Below are 21,662 nucleotides of genomic sequence, written 5' to 3'. Positions count from 1 at the left end.
CATGTTGTTGGATTAAAGACTGAAAAGCCTGTCTGAGCCCCAGGCCACTAGTTGGTGTGCACGTACGCTTATCTACATGTGAAAAGCCAATAGGGTTTGCATTTAGACTTGACGTCGACGTGCGAGTGTGTGTGTTTTTCTGTCATGCTCTTTCGTTTCTGCTCCTGTCTTGTGTACACACACTTCACTGACCATCTCTGACGCTTCACTGCACCGCTCAGAGAAATCAGATTAGTAGGTCACGATTACACAACTCTTAGCTGCAGCTCCTCTTGGCTTGCTGCAACACATCACTGTTATTTCTAATACAGCCTACATTTAAAATGATCCAACACATTTAAAAATTAGCCATCCAGTTTCCCCAGCATTAAACACATCACCCTCTTTTAAAGGCCTAATGCAGTCAAAAAGGTGATATTGCTGTGTTTTTTATTTCCACATTCCTCCCCGGACAGTCCTAGCAAAATTTCTTGCTTGAAAATTGCTCTTTGCTAAGAAGCTATTTTTGTTTCTGTGACCATTATATAAAAACATATTTATTATTATTTGTTTTAAATAATTCACATTAAGTTCCTTTTACATTTTCACCAGAAATGATTTGATATTGAGATAAAAACAGCTGCATTGGCCCTTTAACCCCTCCCTCCCTTGTGTGGTTTTAATAGAGCCACCCTACATTCTCTGGGTGTGGACAAATATGACTATGGATGGAGGAGGGATTTTGTTTTGAAAAATTCTCTCTGCCTCCTCCTCCTTCAGCACCTCTCTCACTTTCTCTCTCCTGAAGGAGGGATCTATTTTGAAAAATGCTCTTACTACCTTGCCACCGCCCTCCCCCTCTACCACCTTCCTCCCTCCCCCTCCCTTTCTCTCAGCCTGTGGCCTGCTGTGTAGCTGGGGTGAAGAGTTCAGGCTCTGCCCCTGGAGCACTCTACCCTGGTTTGGGAGCGGGGTAGTGAGGCTAACCGGCTGCATATTATTGCCGCTCTAGAAACCAATGTGAGCAACTCATTCAGTTTGTGTAAATACGGTGTAACGTGTTTATTTCTGTCTGTCTGTGTATCTCCTGTCTCTCTCTCAGGACTATGTTGGTGAGACTCCTATCCATAAGGCTGCCCGTTCAGGCAGTCTGGACTGTATCAACGCTCTCCTGATTCAGGGGGCGAAAGCTGAGTAAGTCGAGCTACTGCACCCCCTGTGTGCTCGGTCTTCCCCTCACTGTAACATCCAACAGCTCCCATATCTACAACATTTACACGAGGATTCCATCAAAACTCGGTTAACAACCTGTACTTTCTTGTACGGTTCACACTGTGCTCCATGTTCAAACTGTGCAAATGGGCCTATTTGTTTTGTATGGGTCTTGGGTTCTCTAGACTGATAAGGAAGTAGAATTACTACACGGGCACAACCAGTGGAATAACCTGTGTAGTTACCCTCTAACAAGCATGCAGAGATATACCATGTTTGTAACTTATATTTTATGTTCAAACCTTTAACAATGGTAAGCGCTATAGCTGCCTGTACTTACACTTTGTTACAAGGTCATTTCATGAGTTATGTCCTTAGTCAGTAGTTACTCAGGAATTGCGGCTATGAAAAGTTGTTGCTGAGATGTCCACCTCAGTGTAAGTCCTGTGTGTAGGAACCAGACAATGACAACAGAACCATTCATTTCATTTGAGGGATACACATTTCCAGATAAATGAAGAAACAATAAAAGATTCCTGTTAACTTTAACCTGAATTCCATCATGTTGCTCCACTCTCCTTGGCTGTGCCTCTGTTTGGGCCATCTGAAGTCACAACACTACCTACACCAAGGGATTCTAACTATTCCTGGAGAGTTACTGGTGGTGCAAGCTTTTGTTCCAGACCTATAGTCACATCTGACTCAACTAATCATGGTATTCTGTTTGGAGCATGATTAGGTGCACTGAGTGTATACACTCAGGGCTGAACCAAAAGCATGCATACCCAGTTCCTTTGCAGGACCTAGTCAGGTGTTCGAGACCCTACTCTTAAACTGGTCTGAGAGAACCTCGCTCTTCAGCACTAGTCACTATCTGAACATCGAGCTGTGTCTTTATAGGGAACAAAAGTTTTGATGGAGTTCTCCTGCAAATGTGACCCGTGAGCTTTACCATATTGAAAATGTTATTTGGATTTTATGTTTAAACTAGATTATGATTTGTATAATTGAGAGCATTTGTCTTCTTTGTTCACATGTTGATTTGGTAAGTGTATTTCTATAGTTGTAGCGGCTGACCAAATGCACATTTCCTCGTTGAATGAACGCAGAGAGGGGAAAGGGCTGATTCCTGGTAAATCTGAACAAAACATCCCTTTTACTTGCTTGGAGATGACACTGAAAACCCATCATCCCTTAATGAGCTTCTGCCCTCACTCCTCGTCTTATTTTCTTTGACCCAAACGATGTGAAAGGATTTGAGTGGTTAAAAATGAGTCAATGTGGCAGAAACACCACATAACGAACTTGTCACCTATCCGGTCCTTTCTCACCATTGGAAATAAATGAAGAACTAGTTGAGAGGAAGTTGTTAATATTATCTGGAGGTAGCCAGCCATAGTCTCCCATCACTACAAAAGGGCTCGTCACGATGCATGCAGATAGAGAAGAGATGGACAGGGAGCAAAGAGAGACATACTGAATTAGTATGAATTGTCTTAAATGCCCTCCTCTGTTCTTGCCCTTTCAAAATGTCAGTAGATAAGTTCAAATTTTAAATAAATAGGATAAATTCCCAACCTTGTAATGGAGAAGAAAATGATAAGCTGTGCAACGCTGCCATGATCTGAACCAAGGATGGAAGCTGTTACCATTTGATAAAAGCTTGTTTGGTGATTTGGCAAACACCCAGGTGGTAGTGAAACTACACCAGCCAGTCAGCTCCTCAGGTAGCTGATGAGTGGTTTACCTGATGTGAACTACACACATGTACACCTCACCCTAGACACCTGTATTTGTGGTTCAGCAGTATTTTAGGTTTGTGTAACTCCAGAAGGAACCACAAAGGAAATAGTTATTGTTGACGCCAACAGTTGTTAATCCCTCACGCCCTTAGTATGTTTTCCAGAGACTCTGACTTCTAAATGGAAACATTCAGAAACATACAACTAGCCAGTCCTGTTTGTTGTCTTTTGATTGAGTGCTATTTGATATATTGCAGTATGAAGTGACGCTTACATACTCACTCAACTTGAAAGACGATAAAGGTCTGTTTGACGTGATTAGAATACAGGAGAGGCTCTGCTCGCCATACTGTGGATGTGCTCCTAAACATTCTCAGTGCCAGCTACTTTATCTCCTTACAAGTAAATGTGTTGATTTATTTAGTCTAAAACAAAAAGTGCCTCACCAAACGTCAACAGAGATGAATCTCATAGGGAGGGTAGACTATACCTGCGGTGTCCCACAGATGATGGATGTAAAATGGACTGTCTGAGGGAGATAATCTTTTTTTGTCCTTTTAAAACGGATGGATTTTTAATAATGGCCTGCATTTGTTCTGCTGTCAATTATTCTGTAGGTTGGACGCTGCCTGAGGCAAACTGCATTTATTGATATTATTTATACTAGTCACACACAGATAGTGAAAAGTTAGTACATGTATTTAGTAAAGGCCACTACCATGCCCTGCAAATATTTTGCTTCCAACAGTTTTAGGATGTTCCTCATTGTATGATCAAGTGCCATCGTGTTTAGGTAGACGGAGATACTAGAATCCTACTACCAGAGTAGTTTTAAAACCTTGTCCAGGCAAACAGATGTTCTTGTCAAGATGCATTGTTGACAGCAGCCAGCAGAGATGGTCTGTTTGACAGGGATCTAATTATTTCACAGCAGATTTTTTTGAATTAGTTGCTAAATGATTTAAAAATATATATTTTTATTGATTTATGTTTTTCTGTTTCGAGGACAAATTGCACAAAAACATTCATAGTTTAATTCTGTCAAGGGAATTTGAGGCAGAAATAGTTGTTTTTAAATCCTCTTTGTTGCATCTGTGGGACAACCGGTATACATATTCGGCTGTCCGTCATTCATAACCCGAACACACACCAGAAACTACCAGTGAGTTTACATGCCATGTGTTTATTTTAACACTGCCTGGGTTTACTATGTAACTGTTACTAGAACCTTTCTGATTAGGAAGAAACTAAACTACATGTATTGCCAGGGAGAAACCGAAACCAGCAGGACACTGCAGCGCTTGAGTGTTTGAGTTCGAGGCCTACATCCCTGAACTAGTGAAATGTAACATCTCTTATTATAGGTGGTCATAAGCTACTCTACTCCTTATTTAAGCTGACATACAGTCAGTTATGCCATTCTGCATTGAGGTGAAGTGTATTTTAGTTTCTGGCAGGAATTATGACAATTCTTATAATTCTCATCAAGTAGAGAGTTGCGACCTAACCAAACGCTGTAATACGTAAATGAGCCTACAGTTTTGCTTGTCTTTGTGAACGACACACAAAACCGAATGCCAACAAATGTAGCCAATATTGTTATAGTAATAGTTAACCCAGGTAGAAAACTAAAATAAAACTTGGTATGTTAATTTAAAATCACTGGTGTTGGGGGGGGGGGGGGGGGTGTTAACATCTACATGATGTTCATTCTTCTGATGAAATGTGCATTTGGTCGCCAGCCACTGAACTATTTTGAAAGTTGTTTATGACTGTTTTTCCCTGAAGGTCCTAGAAATGCTACTGTACAGCTGTTTTGAGTTACTGTTTGATGTTACCATGTTTCCTTTGACAGCTGTAGCTCATGTTCTGTTTCTGAAGGCCCAGCATTCTATAGTAACAGAGAAAGCAAACTAGACAGGAGGCTCATGGCATTAGATTCTTTTTGTTTACAATACATTCTTAAATTCTAAAATATTGCCCCGTCTAGAAAGTGACCTAAGAAATTATAGGTGAAAATAAAATGAATCACAACCTTAAATATATATTAATGTTAGTCTCATTAGTACCAAGCAGTAGTTTTGTCCCCTGCATGCTTCCATTGACATATGGTGCTTCAAAGGGCCCAAGGGTTTATCCAATAGCAAACTGGTTGTAAAATGTAGGCTAATCCACATGAAACCAGCTTTTATTTTGGCTTCTGAAATACAAACTATAAAGGTTGTAAAAAGAATCTCCGCAGGTTTTGGATGAAGCCATTTTCTCTTGTGCTCCGTGGTTACTTCCACAACTGCTCAGTTCCCAGAGATGGAGCTGCTAAAACTGAAATGGAAACATATTTGACCATTGATTTATATGTATGGCTCAGGCTATAGCCTTAGTTTTTAGTGTTAAAGTTAGCTATAGTTTGAGTAAATCTAGCGTATCGATGCTATTAAGAGCAAAAATATATACTTTTGGCCGTGTATGTGGATACCCCTTCAAATTAGTGATTTTGGCTATTTCAGCCACACCTGTTGCTGACGGCTGTATCAAATCGAGTACACAGCCATGCAATCTCCATAGACAGACATTGGCTGTAGAATGGCTCGTATGGAAGGAGCTCAGTGACTTTCAACATGGCACCATCATAGGATGCCACCTTTTCAGCAAGTCAGTTTGTCAAATTTCTGCCCTGCTAGAACTGCCCCGGTCAACTGTAAGTGCTGTTATTGTGAAGTGGAAACGTCTAGGAGCAACAGCGGCAGGCCACACAAGCTTACAGAACAGGACTGCCGAGTGCTGAAGCGCATGTAAAAATCGTCTGTGCTCGGTTGCAGCAACACTATGAGTTCCAAACTGCCTCTGTAAGCAATGTCAACACAATAACAGTTTCCACGGCCACACACAAGCCTAAGATCACCATGCGCAATGCCAAGCGTCTGCTGGAGTGGTGTAAAGCTCGCCACCATTACTCTGGAGCAGTGGAAACGTGTTCTCTGGAGTGATGAATCACGCTTCACCATCTGACAGTCCAACGGATGAATCTGGGTTTGGCGGATGCCAGGAGAACGCTACCTGATTGAATGCATTGTGCCAACTGTAAAGTTTGGAGGAGGAATAATGATCTGGGGCTGTTTTTCATGGTTTGGGCTAGGCCCCTTAGTTGTGTTGAAGGGAAATCTTTTTCCTTTTTTTGTACATTTTTGTTGTACTTTTACCCCCGTTTTCTTCCCAATTTTGTGATCGCCAATTGGTAGTTAGTCTTGTCCCATTGCTGCAACTCCCTACGGACTCTGGAGAGGCGAAGGTCAAGGGCCATGCGTCCTCCGAAAAACGACCCAGCCAAGCCGCGCTGCTTCTTGACACACTGCTAGTTTAACCGAGAAGCCAGCCACACCAATGTGCCGGAGGAAACACCGTCCGGCAACCGAGTCAGCTTACAGGTGCCCGGCCCGCCACAGGGAGTCACTAGATCGCGATGGGACAAAGAAATCTCAGCTGGCCAAACCCTCCCCTAACCCGGATGATGCTGGGCCAATTGTGCGCGCACTCGTGTCTCCCAGTCACATCCGGCTGTGACGAAGCCTGGGATCAAACCCGTGGCTGTAGTGATGCGTCAAGCACTGCAATGCAGTGCCTTAGACTGCTGCGCTAATGGGAGGCCTGTGAAGGGAAATCTTAACGCTACAGCATACAATGACATTGTAGACGGTTCTGTGCTTCCAACTTTGTGGCAACAGTTTTGGAAAGGCCATTTCTTGTCTTAGCATGACAATGCCTCCGTGCACGAAGCGAGGTCCATAGAGAAATGCTTTGTCGAACTTGACTGGCCTGCACAGAACCCTGACCTCAACCCCATCGAAAACCTTTGGAATGAATTGGAACACCGATTGCAAGCCAGGCCTAATCGCCCAACATCTGTGCATGACCTCACTAATGCTCTTGTGGCTGAATGGAAGCAAGACCTGCAGCAATGTTCCAACATCTAGTGGAAAGCCTTCCCAGAGGAGTGGAGGCTGTTCTAGCAGCAAAGGGGGACCAACTCTATATTCGACGAGCACTTGTCCACATACTTTTGGCCATGTAGAGTATGCAAGCTCTCTCGCTTATGTTGTGAATCATCAGAGAATACTGAACACTTCATTTGAACTTGGTCAGATGGGTGGCAATGTCCACGTGCTGTAGAGGAGACAGGGAGTCGATGCGCTAGTCTAATAGTAATGTTGACCCTTTTTAGTGCTATTTACCCATTGAAGCATGCAGGCTAAATAAAATGTGCGTATTAGTTTGAAATGGAACATCACTAAAGCCCTTTAAAAAAAATTTTTTTTACTATACATGGCAATGCTACATAAATGCATTCCGCTTTAAATAACTTCTACAAACAACGTTAGGCTGTTATTGGGCCTACCGTTCACCCGCCAGCTCTAATTCTACTGTAAACGTAGCTCCGTTGCACACAGACATTCCCACAGACTGGTGCCAGGTTTACACAACTGCTTCCTTTGAATTCTGGAAGTTATGTCTACACCAGCCAGATTAATGTTTGTTTGAGGGGAGCTTTTTAATTTAAATTAACTGCTGACAAAGGAAATAGTTTATTTTTGTAAGATTAAGCCGCATGTAAACAGACTTATTTTGACTGGTGGCAAATACAATTGAACATCCTACAGTATGAATCATATGCATAAATATAGCATTTTCTTACTGTTGCCAACTATACATTTATCATGATATTGAATAATAAATTACATTTTGAACTTTCAAATGCACCCAACCATTTTAAACGTGTTACTCTCAAAATACTTGGTCTAAGCTGTTATCTGGTGTACCTATCAGATGATTGCACACCCTCTTGTTTTGATATTCTATTGATGGAGGGCTTCCATGCCAAGCACCACCATTAATAACACACTCTGTTGTCATTAATGTGTTGCATGGCACAGTTCCACCAGTAGGATTCAATTCTGATCATTTTTACAAATGTTCCTGTCTACCTAAACGGTCCATCCCTTTTCCCCTCACTGTGACGCATTCAGTCGTTGAGCCAAAATCATCTTTAAAAGTATTTCAAAAGAATTAGAACTAATATGGGTGAACTAATACTATAACTTCTTTTTTGTTCTTAATCTATTAGGGATTTGATCTGATATTCCTTGGTCAAACTTGTCCCCCATTTGGTGATATAGCTACATTGTTGCTGCTGCTACACAAATTGTTAATAGATATTTATTGTACCATACTTCTCTCTGCATCTCATGAACAGAGCTCTCTCTAACTTCGGAAGAGGACATTTGAACCTTGACCAATCACAGAAGTCGCTGTGCTTTTTCTGCTTTGCCACTTTACTCCAGTACCCTTTCCCCTTCCTGCTTCTCGCCCCTCAAGAGGAACCCCTCCTGATCTTTGCTGTGACTTTCAGCTGACCTTAGATTGACCTTCTCCTTGGACATTTTGAGCGAAGATGGTGAATAAATGAAGATGTCCAACTCAGGCAGTTTACCATTAAATTGTTTTCTCTCACATTTCTGGTCTACATAACGGGTGGTTTCCCATAGACACCAGTGTGATAGCAGCTAGGGCTGGTCTACGAACCAGAAAAAATGAGGGAGGGAGATTTCTCGCTTCCATCTGATTTGAGCTCTTGTCTGCTCCCCCTCAAATTCCAGTCTGACTTACCATTTAACTGATCAATACCTCTGCATTGTGCTACACAATTTACTTCAGAGGTCAAGCCTATTCAGCTTCTCAAACCACAACATGAAGAGCAGCTAGAATGACTTATCTTTAAGATTGACCCAAATATGCAGACCATGGACAATTTCTGAAGCCATGGAACGTGTCCTTGTTTGTGGGTTTGTCCCTGAACCACCTCAACTAGCCTGAAACATGATTATCATAAAGAAGAGTTATAGCTCAACCATCTAGCATAGTGTTTTCTGCATCTCAAGTTCAACAAAGCAAGACTGTGACCTATTTTTTTAGGAGGGGGTTCGATGGTGGCAGTGCATTAAAACGTTATTCTGGACACGTGCTTTTCTTGTGCCCTGATCATCTTGAATCATCTGGCGCAAACATCTCAGCCTGCAGACTTGGTTGTGTTCTATCATTTTTGATTCGGGTCTTTTATTTCCCCGTTAACACACTACTGCCCTTTTTCCAGATGACATTGGACAATTTACCTAATCTCTTGGTATCATCGATCATCGATCTTCGTCAATAAATGCAGAAAAGCAGCAAGTGGCAGCAGCATTCTGTTCAGGGAATTTCAGGTTAAACATTCTAGTTTATTAAATATATAAATATATGCTTAAAATATAAATTATATTAGGTTTCACTCATAGTCATCCATTTAAATTGACAAACATTCACAGTCAACCTTGAATACCTAAAGACATGCATAGATCGTTTTGATGCTCAACACCTAAATATTTAATTTTATTTCACTTTTGCATTTTCCTTTTGGATTTCTTGTCATGAGCCTCAAGCACGTTCAGGATTTTACAATGAGCTCCTCTAGGGGGAAAGCTCAGCATAGGTAGTTGATAAATCACTCCGGGTAGGGTAGTGGATAGACTATAGTCCAGAGTAGCACAGTCTCTAGGGTCAAACAGTGCCTGAACTATTTAACTGTATAATGCTAACAATTCTGTCATAATGATTCTTAACTGTCATATTATACATTTTATAGGGCCTATACTATTTCTGCTGCGTAGAAGACAAACTGTTCTGTTTTTGAATGTCACCTTCAGTATTAACCCTATGATACCATAAGATCTGTTTTGATTATCTGATCTTCTGTCACCTTTCCCCTTATGAAAGTGGCATTAAGAAAGAAATACTCCAGAAAATCTTATGGTCTCTTCTTCTTTTGTACTGTTAACAAATAAGACTCAGAAACCTCCACGTCTCAATGTTTTGCAGCCATTGAATTCGAAATGACTTGATTTTTTCAAGTAATCCTAGAAAAGGGGGAGAATAGACACTGCAGAGTCTGCCCCGTTCCCTGGGATAGCCGTACTGTTGTGGCATTGAGTGTTCTCACTATCGCTTCCTATCTACACACTGGCAAACTGTTGAGGTATTTCTTGCGGTGATTGGTTTTAATGCTAGGACATTTATGAATATTTAAAAAAAGTAAATTTCTTTAGACATGTTTAGACCTGCATGCTTTGCTTAATATTACCTGTTCCTGTATTTATTTGTTTGTTTCTGTTTGTAAACTAACCGTAGGACCCATTTATGAGTAGTGAGCTTTAATCAGTCACAGGTCAGCATGATTCTCTTGAAGGTGATAGGCTAGCAACAGAAGACAGTGGCTGTGTGCTCAGAACTCAAAAGCAAAGCATACCAGGCATTTAAAAAGAGAAATGAACGCTTCCCTACTCACTGTTCAGATTCGGACATGGTCATGATCATTTCAAATCCAACAGGCTGATTCTTCAAGGTACTGTATCATTCTTCAGCATTTCACACACATGACGGGTCTCACTGACAGGACATTATGGTTGTTTATTGTAGATATCATTATGGGTTGTGTTGAGGTTAAAATAAGGATGGCCTTAATTTCCCCCCCCCCCGCTCTCCCTGACCTGAACCATAGATTCATCAAACTTTTCAGCAAAGCACAACATCTAAGTGGATTGATTACTTTGTCACTAGAGCACTGGTTTCCAACCTGCCGTCTGCAGAGGTGTACAGCAGATTTTCTGCAATAAAATAAACATCTTCCATATTTATAACAGTTGGGGGTATTAGTGGTATTATAAGCAATTTTACATTTCACAATGCAAATTAATAATAGGCCTTTAATTTGTTAACATTTAGTGAATTTTAGCAATCAATGTATGTTGAATTCTTTTTAGACTCTGCGAATGTTGGTCCTCAAGCTTTTGATGGTGATTTGGTTGTCCCCGTAACGGAAAAGGTTGGGAACCACTGCACTAGAGGAACCAAATGGGAGAAGAGGTGCTAGGATGTGGTGAGAGTTTTAGAAATGGAATGTAGAGGGCTAGAAATCAGGGAGAGGAAGAGGGGAAATGCAAGGCCTCCCTTATCTAAAGGGAGACAGCAATTAGCCTGTCGTTGTCCATGCCAACTCTGACATGTCATTCAAAAGGCTCCCCTGCTGAGGTATGTGGTGCGTTACACCAGGGGCAGAAAAATAATCATAGCTGAAAGCAACAAAGAAAACTGCAGGATTAAAAACCCACTTAACTAAGTGTTTTTATTGGACATTCCGTCTTAATGCTATGCACCGTTACCATATTCAGGGACGTGAGATCTGATTCAAATGCACAAAATACATTGTCCTCTTGACTTACTAGCCATAGTTTATTCATGGATTACTGTAGATGTTTGAGTCAAAATTTAAATTACAAAAATCTTTCCATGTAGTATTTAATCAGTACATGAAAAGGAACATAGTCTATCTAACTGCATACAAATCCAAACATTCCTTTTATTGTGCAGGAACAATGTTTTTGGGACCTGTCTCCAAATATAATTCACAGGAGACTGGGGTATTTCCTATTGCTTATTGACCTATTTAAAGACAAGACGTGCAGAATGAGTAAATAAAATAGAGCCTCTACAGTGGGGCTCGGATCCTGTGAAGGGAAATACAACATTATTATCCAGCTTTAACAGCACTCTGAGCAGTGTTGCCAAAATAGAGGGGTTACTATGGAGACACTTGGAGATTTTGATAGAGTTGGAGAGGGACAAGAAGAAGAGAAACTACTCCATCTCCATAATTAAGAAGTGAAACGACAGACCTCCAGCTGAGGATCCGAAGTTGAGGGTTTTGATTAGATGTCAACGCTTCATCTGGATAGATAAACCCAGTAATGGACAGTTAAAGGCCATTATTGACATGCCAATTGATGATCCATCTAATAATGCTGAGATTCTAATGTCGTCTACCAACTCATTCAAGTGCAATAATTAATTGAAACATTAAAGTCAAATTATCAGTGAAATATATTTTCCCTCTGTCTCAGCAGTGGTATTTCAGTAGCTGGAGGTCATGTATGTAGCTGATATTCAGTTTGAGGGTTCATTTATGAAGTTGTAGTGACCGTTTACTTAAAGGAGTGGTCACAATGCCTCCATTGGCTTTGGTGAATGGACATTTATCACCAACACTTCAATTAAAGTCTCACTGAGGGTTTTTCAGACTGGATGCCAGTCTGTTTCTGCTATAACCAACTCCTTTGTTGTCATGGCATCATAATGATAATCGATCAAATTATTTATAAAGCCATTTTTACTCCAACCGATGTTACAACGTGCTACACAGAAACTCTGCCTAAAACCCCAAGCAGCAAGCAATGCAGATGTAGATGCACGGTGGCTAGGAAAAACTCCCTAGAACGGCAGGAATCTAGGAATTAACCGAGAGGAACCAGGCTCTGAGGGGTGGCCAGTCCTCTTCTGCCTGTGCTGGGAGGAGATAAGAGTACATGGCCAAGATGTTCAAACGTTCATAGATGACCAGAAGGGTCAAATAATAATAATCACTGTGGTTGTAGAGGCTGCAACAGGTCAGCACCTCAGGAGTAAATGTCAGTTGGCTGAGTAGTTAAAGGATAAACAGTGACATCCTTTCAATGGGGACCACTTTGTGTACAAAGGAGCAGCATAGAATGTTTCCCAGAAATGTTGGTAGTTGGCTTCTTTTTCTGACTACTTTCATGTGTTTCAGTTACACATTTATTATGCAGAAAGTGTTTTTGATTACATGACAATGTCAACGTGTGGTTTATCTGAAACTGTTTTAATATACTTCATATAAAGGTTAAAAATAAAGGAAACGGCAACATAGTGTCGTAATAGGACATTAGGCACCACGAGCCAGAACAGCTTCAATGCACCTTGGAATAGATTCTCTAAGTGTCGTAATAGGACATTAGGCCAGAACAGCTTCAATGCACCTTGGAATAGATTCTCTAAGTGTCGTAATAGGACATTAGGCCAGAACAGCTTCAATGCACCTTGGAATAGATTCTCTAAGTGTCGTAATAGGACATTAGGCCAGAACAGCTTCAATGCACCTTGGAATAGATTCTATAAGTGTCGTAATAGGACATTAGGCACCACGAGCCAGAACAGCTTCAATGCACCTTGGAATAGATTCTATAAGTGTCGTAATAGGACATTAGGCACCACGAGCCAGAACAGCTTCAATGCACCTTGGAATAGATTCTATCAGTGTCGTAATAGGACATTAGGCCAGAACAGCTTCAATGCACCTTGGAATAGATTCTATCAGTGTCGTAATAGGACATTAGGCACCACGAGCCAGAACAGCTTCAATGCACCTTGGAATAGATTCTATCAGTGTCGTAATAGGACATTAGGCACCACGAGCCAGAACAGCTTCAATGCACCTTGGAATAGATTCTATCAGTGTCGTAATAGGACATTAGGCACCACGAGCCAGAACAGCTTCAATGCACCTTGGAATAGATTCTATCAGTGTCGTAATAGGACATTAGGCACCACGAGCCAGAACAGCTTCAATGCACCTTGGAATAGATTTTATCAGTGTCGTAATAGGACATTAGGCACCACGAGCCAGAACAGCTTCAATGCACCTTGGAATAGATTCTATCAGTATCGTAATAGGACATTAAGGCACCACGAGCCAGAACAGCTTCAATGCACCTTGGAATAGATTCTATAAGTGTCGTAATAGGACATTAGGCTCCACGAGCCAGAACAGCTTCAATGCACCTTGGAATAGATTCTATCAGTGTCGTAATAGGACATTAGGCACCACGAGCCAGAACAGCTTCAATGCACCTTGGAATAGATTCTATCAGTGTCGTAATAGGACATTAGGCACCACGAGCCAGAACAGCTTCAATGCACCTTGGAATAGATTCTATCAGTGTCGTAATAGGACATTAGGCCAGAACAGCTTCAATGCACCTTGGAATAGATTCTATCAGTGTCGTAATAGGACATTAGGCACCACGAGCCAGAACAGCTTCAATGCACCTTGGAATAGATTCTATCAGTGTCGTAATAGGACATTAGGCACCACGAGCCAGAACAGCTTCAATGCACCTTGGAATAGATTCTATCAGTGTCGTAATAGGACATTAGGCACCACGAGCCAGAACAGCTTCAATGCACCTTGGAATAGATTCTATCAGTGTCGTAATAGGACATTAGGCACCACGAGCCAGAACAGCTTCAATGCACCTTGGAATAGATTTTATCAGTGTCGTAATAGGACATTAGGCACCACGAGCCAGAACAGCTTCAATGCACCTTGGAATAGATTCTATCAGTATCGTAATAGGACATTAAGGCACCACGAGCCAGAACAGCTTCAATGCACCTTGGAATAGATTCTATAAGTGTCGTAATAGGACATTAGGCTCCACGAGCCAGAACAGCTTCAATGCACCTTGGAATAGATTCTATCAGTGTCGTAATAGGACATTAGGCACCACGAGCCAGAACAGCTTCAATGCACCTTGGAATAGATTCTATCAGTGTCGTAATAGGACATTAGGCACCACGAGCCAGAACAGCTTCAATGCACCTTGGAATAGATTCTATCAGTGTCGTAATAGGGCGTTAGGCCACCACGAGCCAGAACAGCTTCAATGCACCTTGGAATAGATTCTATCAGTGTCGTAATAGGACATTAGGCACCACGAGCCAGAACCGCTTCAATGCACCTTGGAATAGATTCTATCAGTGTCGTAATAGGACATTAGGCTCCACGAGCCAGAACAGCTTCAATGCACCTTGGAATAGATTCTATCAGTGTCGTAATAGGGCATTAGGCCACCACGAGCCAGAACAGCTTCAATGCACCTTGGAATAGATTCTATAAGTGTCGTAATAGGACATTAGGCTCCACGAGCCAGAACAGCTTCAATGCACCTTGGAATAGATTCTATAAGTGTCGTAATAGGACATTAGGCACCACGAGCCAGAACAGCTTCAATGCACCTTGGAATAGATTCTATCAGTGTCGTAATAGGACATTAGGCACCACGAGCCAGAACAGCTTCAATGCACCTTGGAATAGATTCTATCAGTGTCGTAATAGGACATTAGGCACCACGAGCCAGAACAGCTTCAATGCACCTTGGAATAGATTCTATCAGTGTCGTAATAGGACATTAGGCTCCACGAGCCAGAACAGCTTCAATGCACCTTGGAATAGATTCTATCAGTGTCGTAATAGGGCATTAGGCCACCACGAGCCAGAACAGCTTCAATGCACCTTGGAATAGATTCTATAAGTGTCGTAATAGGACATTAGGCTCCACGAGCCAGAACAGCTTCAATGCACCTTGGAATAGATTCTATAAGTGTCGTAATAGGACATTAGGCACCACGAGCCAGAACAGCTTCAATGCACCTTGGAATAGATTCTATAAGTGTCGTAATAGGACATTAGGCACCACGAGCCAGAACAGCTTCAATGCACCTTGGAATAGATTCTATAAGTGTCGTAATAGGACATTAGGCTCCACGAGCCAGAACCGCTTCAATGCACCTTGGAATAGATTCTATAAGTGTCGTAATAGGACATTAGGCACCACGAGCCAGAACAGCTTCAATGCACCTTGGAATAGATTCTATCAGTGTCGTAATAGGACATTAGGCACCACGAGCCAGAACAGCTTCAATGCACCTTGGAATAGATTCTATAAGTGTCGTAATAGGACATTAGGCACCACGAGCCAGAACAGCTTCAATGCACCTTGGAATAGATTCTATCAGTGTCGTAATAGGGCGTTAGGCCACCACGAGCCAGAACAGCTTCAATGCACCTTGGAATAGATTCTATAAGTGTCGTAATAGGACATTAGGCACCACGAGGCAGAACAGCTTCAATGCACCTTGGAATAGATTCTATAAGTGTCGTAATAGGACATTAGGCACCACGAGCCAGAACAGCTTCAATGCACCTTGGAATAGATTCTAACAGTGTCGTAATAGGACATTAGGCACCACGAGCCAGAACAGCTTCAATGCACCTTGGAATAGATTCTATCAGTGTCGTAATAGGACATTAGGCACCACGAGCCAGAACAGCTTCAATGCACCTTGGAATAGATTCTATCAGTGTCGTAATAGGACATTAGGCACCACGAGCCAGAACAGCTTCAATGCACCTTGGAATAGATTCTATAAGTGTCGTAATAGGACATTAGGCACCACGAGCCAGAACAGCTTCAATGCACCTTGGAATAGATTCTATAAGTGTCGTAATAGGACATTAGGCTCCACGAGCCAGAACCGCTTCAATGCACCTTGGAATAGATTCTATAAGTGTCGTAATAGGACATTAGGCACCACGAGCCAGAACAGCTTCAATGCACCTTGGAATAGATTCTATAAGTGTCGTAATAGGACATTAGGCACCACGAGCCAGAACAGCTTCAATGCACCTTGGAATAGATTCTAACAGTGTCGTAATAGGACATTAGGCACCACGAGCCAGAACAGCTTCAATGCACCTTGGAATAGATTCTATCAGTGTCGTAATAGGACATTAGGCACCACGAGCCAGAACAGCTTCAATGCACCTTGGAATAGATTCTATCAGTGTCGTAATAGGACATTAGGCACCACGAGCCAGAACAGCTTCAATGCACCTTGGAATAGATTCTATCAGTGTCGTAATAGGACATTAGGCACCACGAGCCAGAACAGCTTCAATGCACCTTGGAATAGATTCTATAAGTGTATGGGACTCTATTGGAGGGATGTGACACCATTCTTCCACCAGAAAACACCGAATTTGTTGGTGGTGGAAAACGCTGTCTCAGGCATCGCTCCAGAATCTGTTCAATTGAGTTGACTGAGACAGCCATGGCATATGGTTTTCATGCTCATCGAACCATTGTGACCACTCGTGCCCTGTGGATTGGGACATTATTCTATGGGGGCCTGCCCAGCCTTTTTATACATGACCCTAAACATGATGGGATTTTGACTTATTTAACTCGGGAACCACACATGCCAAGTATACAATATACTTTGTACCCTAATTTACTTTAGTATTTCCTTTATTTTCAGACCTTTCCTTGTTATATTCAATGAAGATTGGTGGGGGCTACAGTCTGTTCATAACATCATGTTGAGTGCTCCATTATTTTCTTCACTCAATAACTGACAAAGGATCTGTGTGAGGTGATGAAAGCTTGGCCATTATGGTAGTACAGGTAAAAGTATGGGTAAAGCGTTTACGTATCACATTACATGTCACTCATTAATGTAACATCAGGTAGTCTGAGGAGCAACCTGTCACTTTGGATACGTTTCCACAGGCAGCCCTATTGTGATCTCTCTTTTCACTTATTGGTCTTTTGATCAACAGATCTGAAAAAGATCCAATGTGAAAAGATCTGATCTGACTGGTCAAAATACCAATTGGTGGGAAAAATATCAGTATTGGGCTACCTGTCTAACTGCAACCATTGGTACTTTTGGGTGTATGCTATCCTGTCGGTTACTCCAGGATCTGATTACACCTGATTACCTATACAATAATGGCTTATTTCTCAGAGAGTTGGGTTGAAGTGTTACCTGATTACCTATACAATAATGGCTTATTTCTCAGAGAGTTGGGTTGAAGTGTTACCTGATTACCTATACAATAATGGCTTATTTCTCAGAGAGTTGGGTTGAAGTGTTACCTGATTACCTATACAATAATGGCTTATTTCTCAGAGAGTTGGGTTGAAGTGTTACCTGATTACCTATACAATAATGGCTTCTTTCTCAGAGAAGCCAGAACAGAATAAGTGGCGTCTTGTTCTTTGTGCACATCGTGTTCCCCACACTGGTTGTCTCAGATTCTCTGGCACCCTGAATGATTGTTACTCCTCTTAGTGAGACCCGTCAGTCTACATGCTCACAACAACATTCTATATAAACAAAGCTGTTGCTTGAAGGTAGAATCTCTTGGAAGCGTTCATTTTTGTTTTTTCAAACTTGGGCAGAGGGGGGGGGGGATATGTATGCAAGTTAATTATGTGATTTTTATTTTTATTCTTATTCAACAGAGAAATGTGATCTCAAGCACGTTATTTACAGTGCGTTGTTTGTATTTTTGTTTGACTGCACATTAAGATAGTAATAGGGAGTGTAAGAGGAACAAAGCAGTGGGTTTATGAATGAGTGAACCGTATCTAAACTGAAGTGTGTGTGTGTGTATAACTTCCTGGATGTCACTGGGTTGCTGCACCTTTTACTTTATGTATATTTACAATTGATATTTCTACAGTACATCCATATGATGATCCTACGACCACATACAGCAACACAAAACACTGGGGTAGTTTCTCAGATTTCATTTGTTCTTAGTGCATCATTGGAATCTATGAGAGGCGCACACTGCCCACAGAAGGTCAAGTGTTCCCGTTTTCTCATTTCCAAATAGAAGTTCATTCCTTGACACACAGGCCTGCCTCAACCTTCTTCCCCTCACAAAGACCTGGTTGTTCGCCTTGCACAATCATTTTCCCGCAGAATCCAATGGTGTTTAGCCTCAGAAATAACAAGTGTGGAACTGTTCTCCCGCCAGCCAGCAGAAATTTTGGGCAATTGGCATCCAGACAGTCAAGCTTATGGCCTCCGTTTGCTTAGAGTATTTTTCTAGACACTTCCAGGAAATGAATTGAACTGGTTCCATGGCAGCGCAGACCTCTATCCTTACAAGGGAATGTTTTTGGTTTGCTACAACGCATGCCAGGACAGGAACAGTGACCTGGCAATTCTTTACTTGTCTATGACCTACTTAGAAGCGGGTCTTATTGGTCTGGCCCTATTTGATAGCTTTATATTTGACTTAGTACCCAGGTTAGAGTAGTACTATATTTTAGACTAATGTGCTTTGACACTCACTTATCCCTTTCACATTTTTTACCCAATGATTTAAAAATCCAGACCGAGAGCTGCCCAAACACTGATGCAAGAGTGACGCTAAACGCTGAAGTGTTACCCACCCAGTGACATCCTTGCCTTATAGCATATCTAGAAGCATTATGGAAATCATGCTCACTGCATTGCTGTTTGCTCATTCATAAAGTCCTACTGTATGTTTATTACAGGTTTATAGCGGCAACAGAAAATGATTAAACAGACTGTTATGCACACGCCTGAATCTGAGACCAAATCACCCATTGGTATTGTTGTTGTCTGTTGCGATACCAACGTGGATGGTAGGTGTTTTCTTAACCTTATTGGGTTCTTCTGATTGGATGCCAGCTGCTTTGACACTACGACATGTCTGTTTTCATTTAAAAAATGTTCTCTTCTTAAACAGTGAGTGGCACTGAGCTCCAACTCATCGAGTCTCTGTTTCACTTTCCTATCCTGGAAGAACGAAGACATCTTTGGTCATTCTTGTTCCTTGAAGACTCTGCAGTTCTGTTCGTTTCTTCTTTCCCTGTCTTTTCCCTCTTTTCTTTTCTGTGTCTCATCAAAACATGGACATCATGGATGTACTGAAAAAGGCTGCTTCCTGTGATATGTGCCTAACCGATGAGGAGTTGGAGGACCTCAATGCCTGTCCTGTGGCCTGCAGTTTGACCACATTTAGAAAGAGAACTTTGATCCTGTGTTGCCAGTCTCTTCTACTCACTTTGTCAAGATTGTCATTATTCAGCTTTTTTAGATCTAAAGTTTCAAAGGCACTTTTCTTAAATTCTCTCATACATACATGCATACATGCACATTTTCCACAAGGTAGACTTGACCATGATTGTAAACCTGCTCAACAGCTCTGTACCTGAACGTCAAGAATTGACACCACCTTGCATAACTTTTAATGTGAAGGAAATGTCTTCCTTTGGAAATTTGTGCCAATTTGGGACTTCACCAATCCAAAACCGAACAATTCCTCTTTGTGATGGCTTTTAACTGAACGAGTCCATGATCTCCAAGGACGTACATTTCTTCTGCTCAATCTTTCAGACATTTGATACCAGAAATCAACCTAAGGAATATTTTTGACATTTTGAACAAAACTATTTCTGGGATGTGGAAGTGATTTTGGTTTTGAGATTCACGCATTATTCATATGTATGTATAACAGTTGTTTATCATGTTCTCTTGCAGTGGACATATTTACGTGTCATTTAAAAATACATTTTATTTCCAAAACCTTAAATTATCATTAACAAAGGTGAAGAAATGATCTAATAGGATCAGTTGTCATCTCTCACTCAGAGATGATGATGTTAGGCTAGCAGAGGCAGTCAGGGACCTGTGTGTGTGTGTGTGTGAGATCCCTGGCTATGGCAGGGTGTGGGTTTCTCTAACACTCTCTTCTCTTATTGCACAGTATGAGGAACGCTAGTGGGCTGTCCGCTGCTGACCTGGCCCATGCCCAGGGGTTTCACGAGTGTGCTGAGATACTATCCAATGCCCAGAACCTGCAGCGGTACCAGAACCTGACCCAGCTTAATGGCTTTGGTCTGAACGGTGCCATCCAGAACGGAGGCCACTCCCACCCTCTCATTCAAGGGCGGAGCCTCCTTAACGGGGCACCAAATAGAAAGAGGTCGTTTGATAACATGGAAGACAATCAAATCAAGAAGGCCAGAACTGAAGGTTAGGTTTTTGCATTTGTTAGCATTTTTTATACTTTATAAAAAATAACCTAATCAAACCTGGGAGGAGATTATAAATGTTTTTCATGACTTTCCATAATTATACGTGATAAAGCATCAAGTGTCAAAACCTCATAAAATCCTGTTGTAAAACCATGATTAACCTTTGAGTGCTGGCCTATTGAGAATCTGGTTGTATACATTATTGTGCAGCGTTACAATGAGCAGTATGAAGAAGGGGATGGGAGGGGACTTGCCTGTGGCTGCTTGCCAGGCCTCTGATGTTGGCATGTGTAAATGTATGGCTTGTTTTATTGGACTTCTGCAAACTCTGGAGTAGAATTGTGAGTGGTTGCCAGGAAGTTGATTGACGCTGCAGGGTATCAGGTAATGGGGAAGTGGATGATTATTGCTGAATGAAGCTTACAATTGGGCTTTGGACTCACTGAGTAAGTTTGATTATTCTAGCATGCTAAATTGCAGTCTCCCCTTATGCCCAGGCAGCTGTGCATGATGGAATGACCTCTGGGCCTGTAGGGTTTTCTGCCCTGTATGTTGTGTTCTCATCTAGTCCTGTTCTTGATGGTAGTTCAACACGCTCATCCACTGCTCTCACCAGGTCTGTGCCTGCCGCTGGGGATGCTGAACGGGAATGGGTTGGTCTGCGGTGTCGGAGAGGTACTGATGGAGAGCATGCACCAGGAGAGTATGGAGTCAGCAGCGCCGCCGGCAGTGAGCTCAGGTGGGCCAGGACCCTTTGCGTTTGGGATGAATGGGTCTGCGCCGGTGCCAGGCCTGGTGGGCCAGGGGGGAGTGGAGGTGTCTACCCCAGCCGCTAAGGAGCTGGAGATCTTCACTGTGGCCTCCATGCAGATCCCCTGTCGCTGCACTAACTCCTACGCCTACCTGTAGAGGCCTTAGTGTGTTGAGTAAGAGTGTTGACCCTCCTAGTGGTTGTATCTTGGTAGAATGTCCACCAGGCCCTCTGGCCATGTTTTCCAACAGATGGCATTACTTTCTTTGGCATGGTATTGTTGGGTTTTTGGCATGGTCATGTTGGGTTTTTGGCATGGTAATGTTGGGTTTTTGGCATGGTAATGTTATACTCTTGCGGTTCTAAAAATATGGGTGTAAATAACTTGTATTGTACACA

At 42.0% G+C, this 21,662-nt stretch overlaps 1 protein-coding gene across 1 annotated transcript in view; it reads left to right on the top strand.

Moving 5' to 3' along the window:
• Positions 1–21,662, top strand: part of ankrd10b (ankyrin repeat domain 10b) — a 28,632-nt gene that overhangs the window by 3,124 nt on the left and 3,846 nt on the right. The window contains exons 3-5 of the mRNA XM_029639713.2: positions 1,082–1,173; positions 20,242–20,510; positions 21,129–21,251. Of these exons, the coding sequence (XP_029495573.1) occupies positions 1,082–1,173; positions 20,242–20,510; positions 21,129–21,251 (484 nt within the window). The remainder of the gene's footprint in view (positions 1–1,081; positions 1,174–20,241; positions 20,511–21,128; positions 21,252–21,662) is intronic.

Source organism: Oncorhynchus nerka, linkage group LG3, assembly GCF_034236695.1.
Source record: "Oncorhynchus nerka isolate Pitt River linkage group LG3, Oner_Uvic_2.0, whole genome shotgun sequence".
In the NCBI taxonomy this organism is placed as follows: domain Eukaryota; kingdom Metazoa; phylum Chordata; class Actinopteri; order Salmoniformes; family Salmonidae; genus Oncorhynchus; species Oncorhynchus nerka.
Note: the sequence above shows the minus strand (reverse complement) of the source record. Positions and strands in the feature narration are given on the sequence as shown.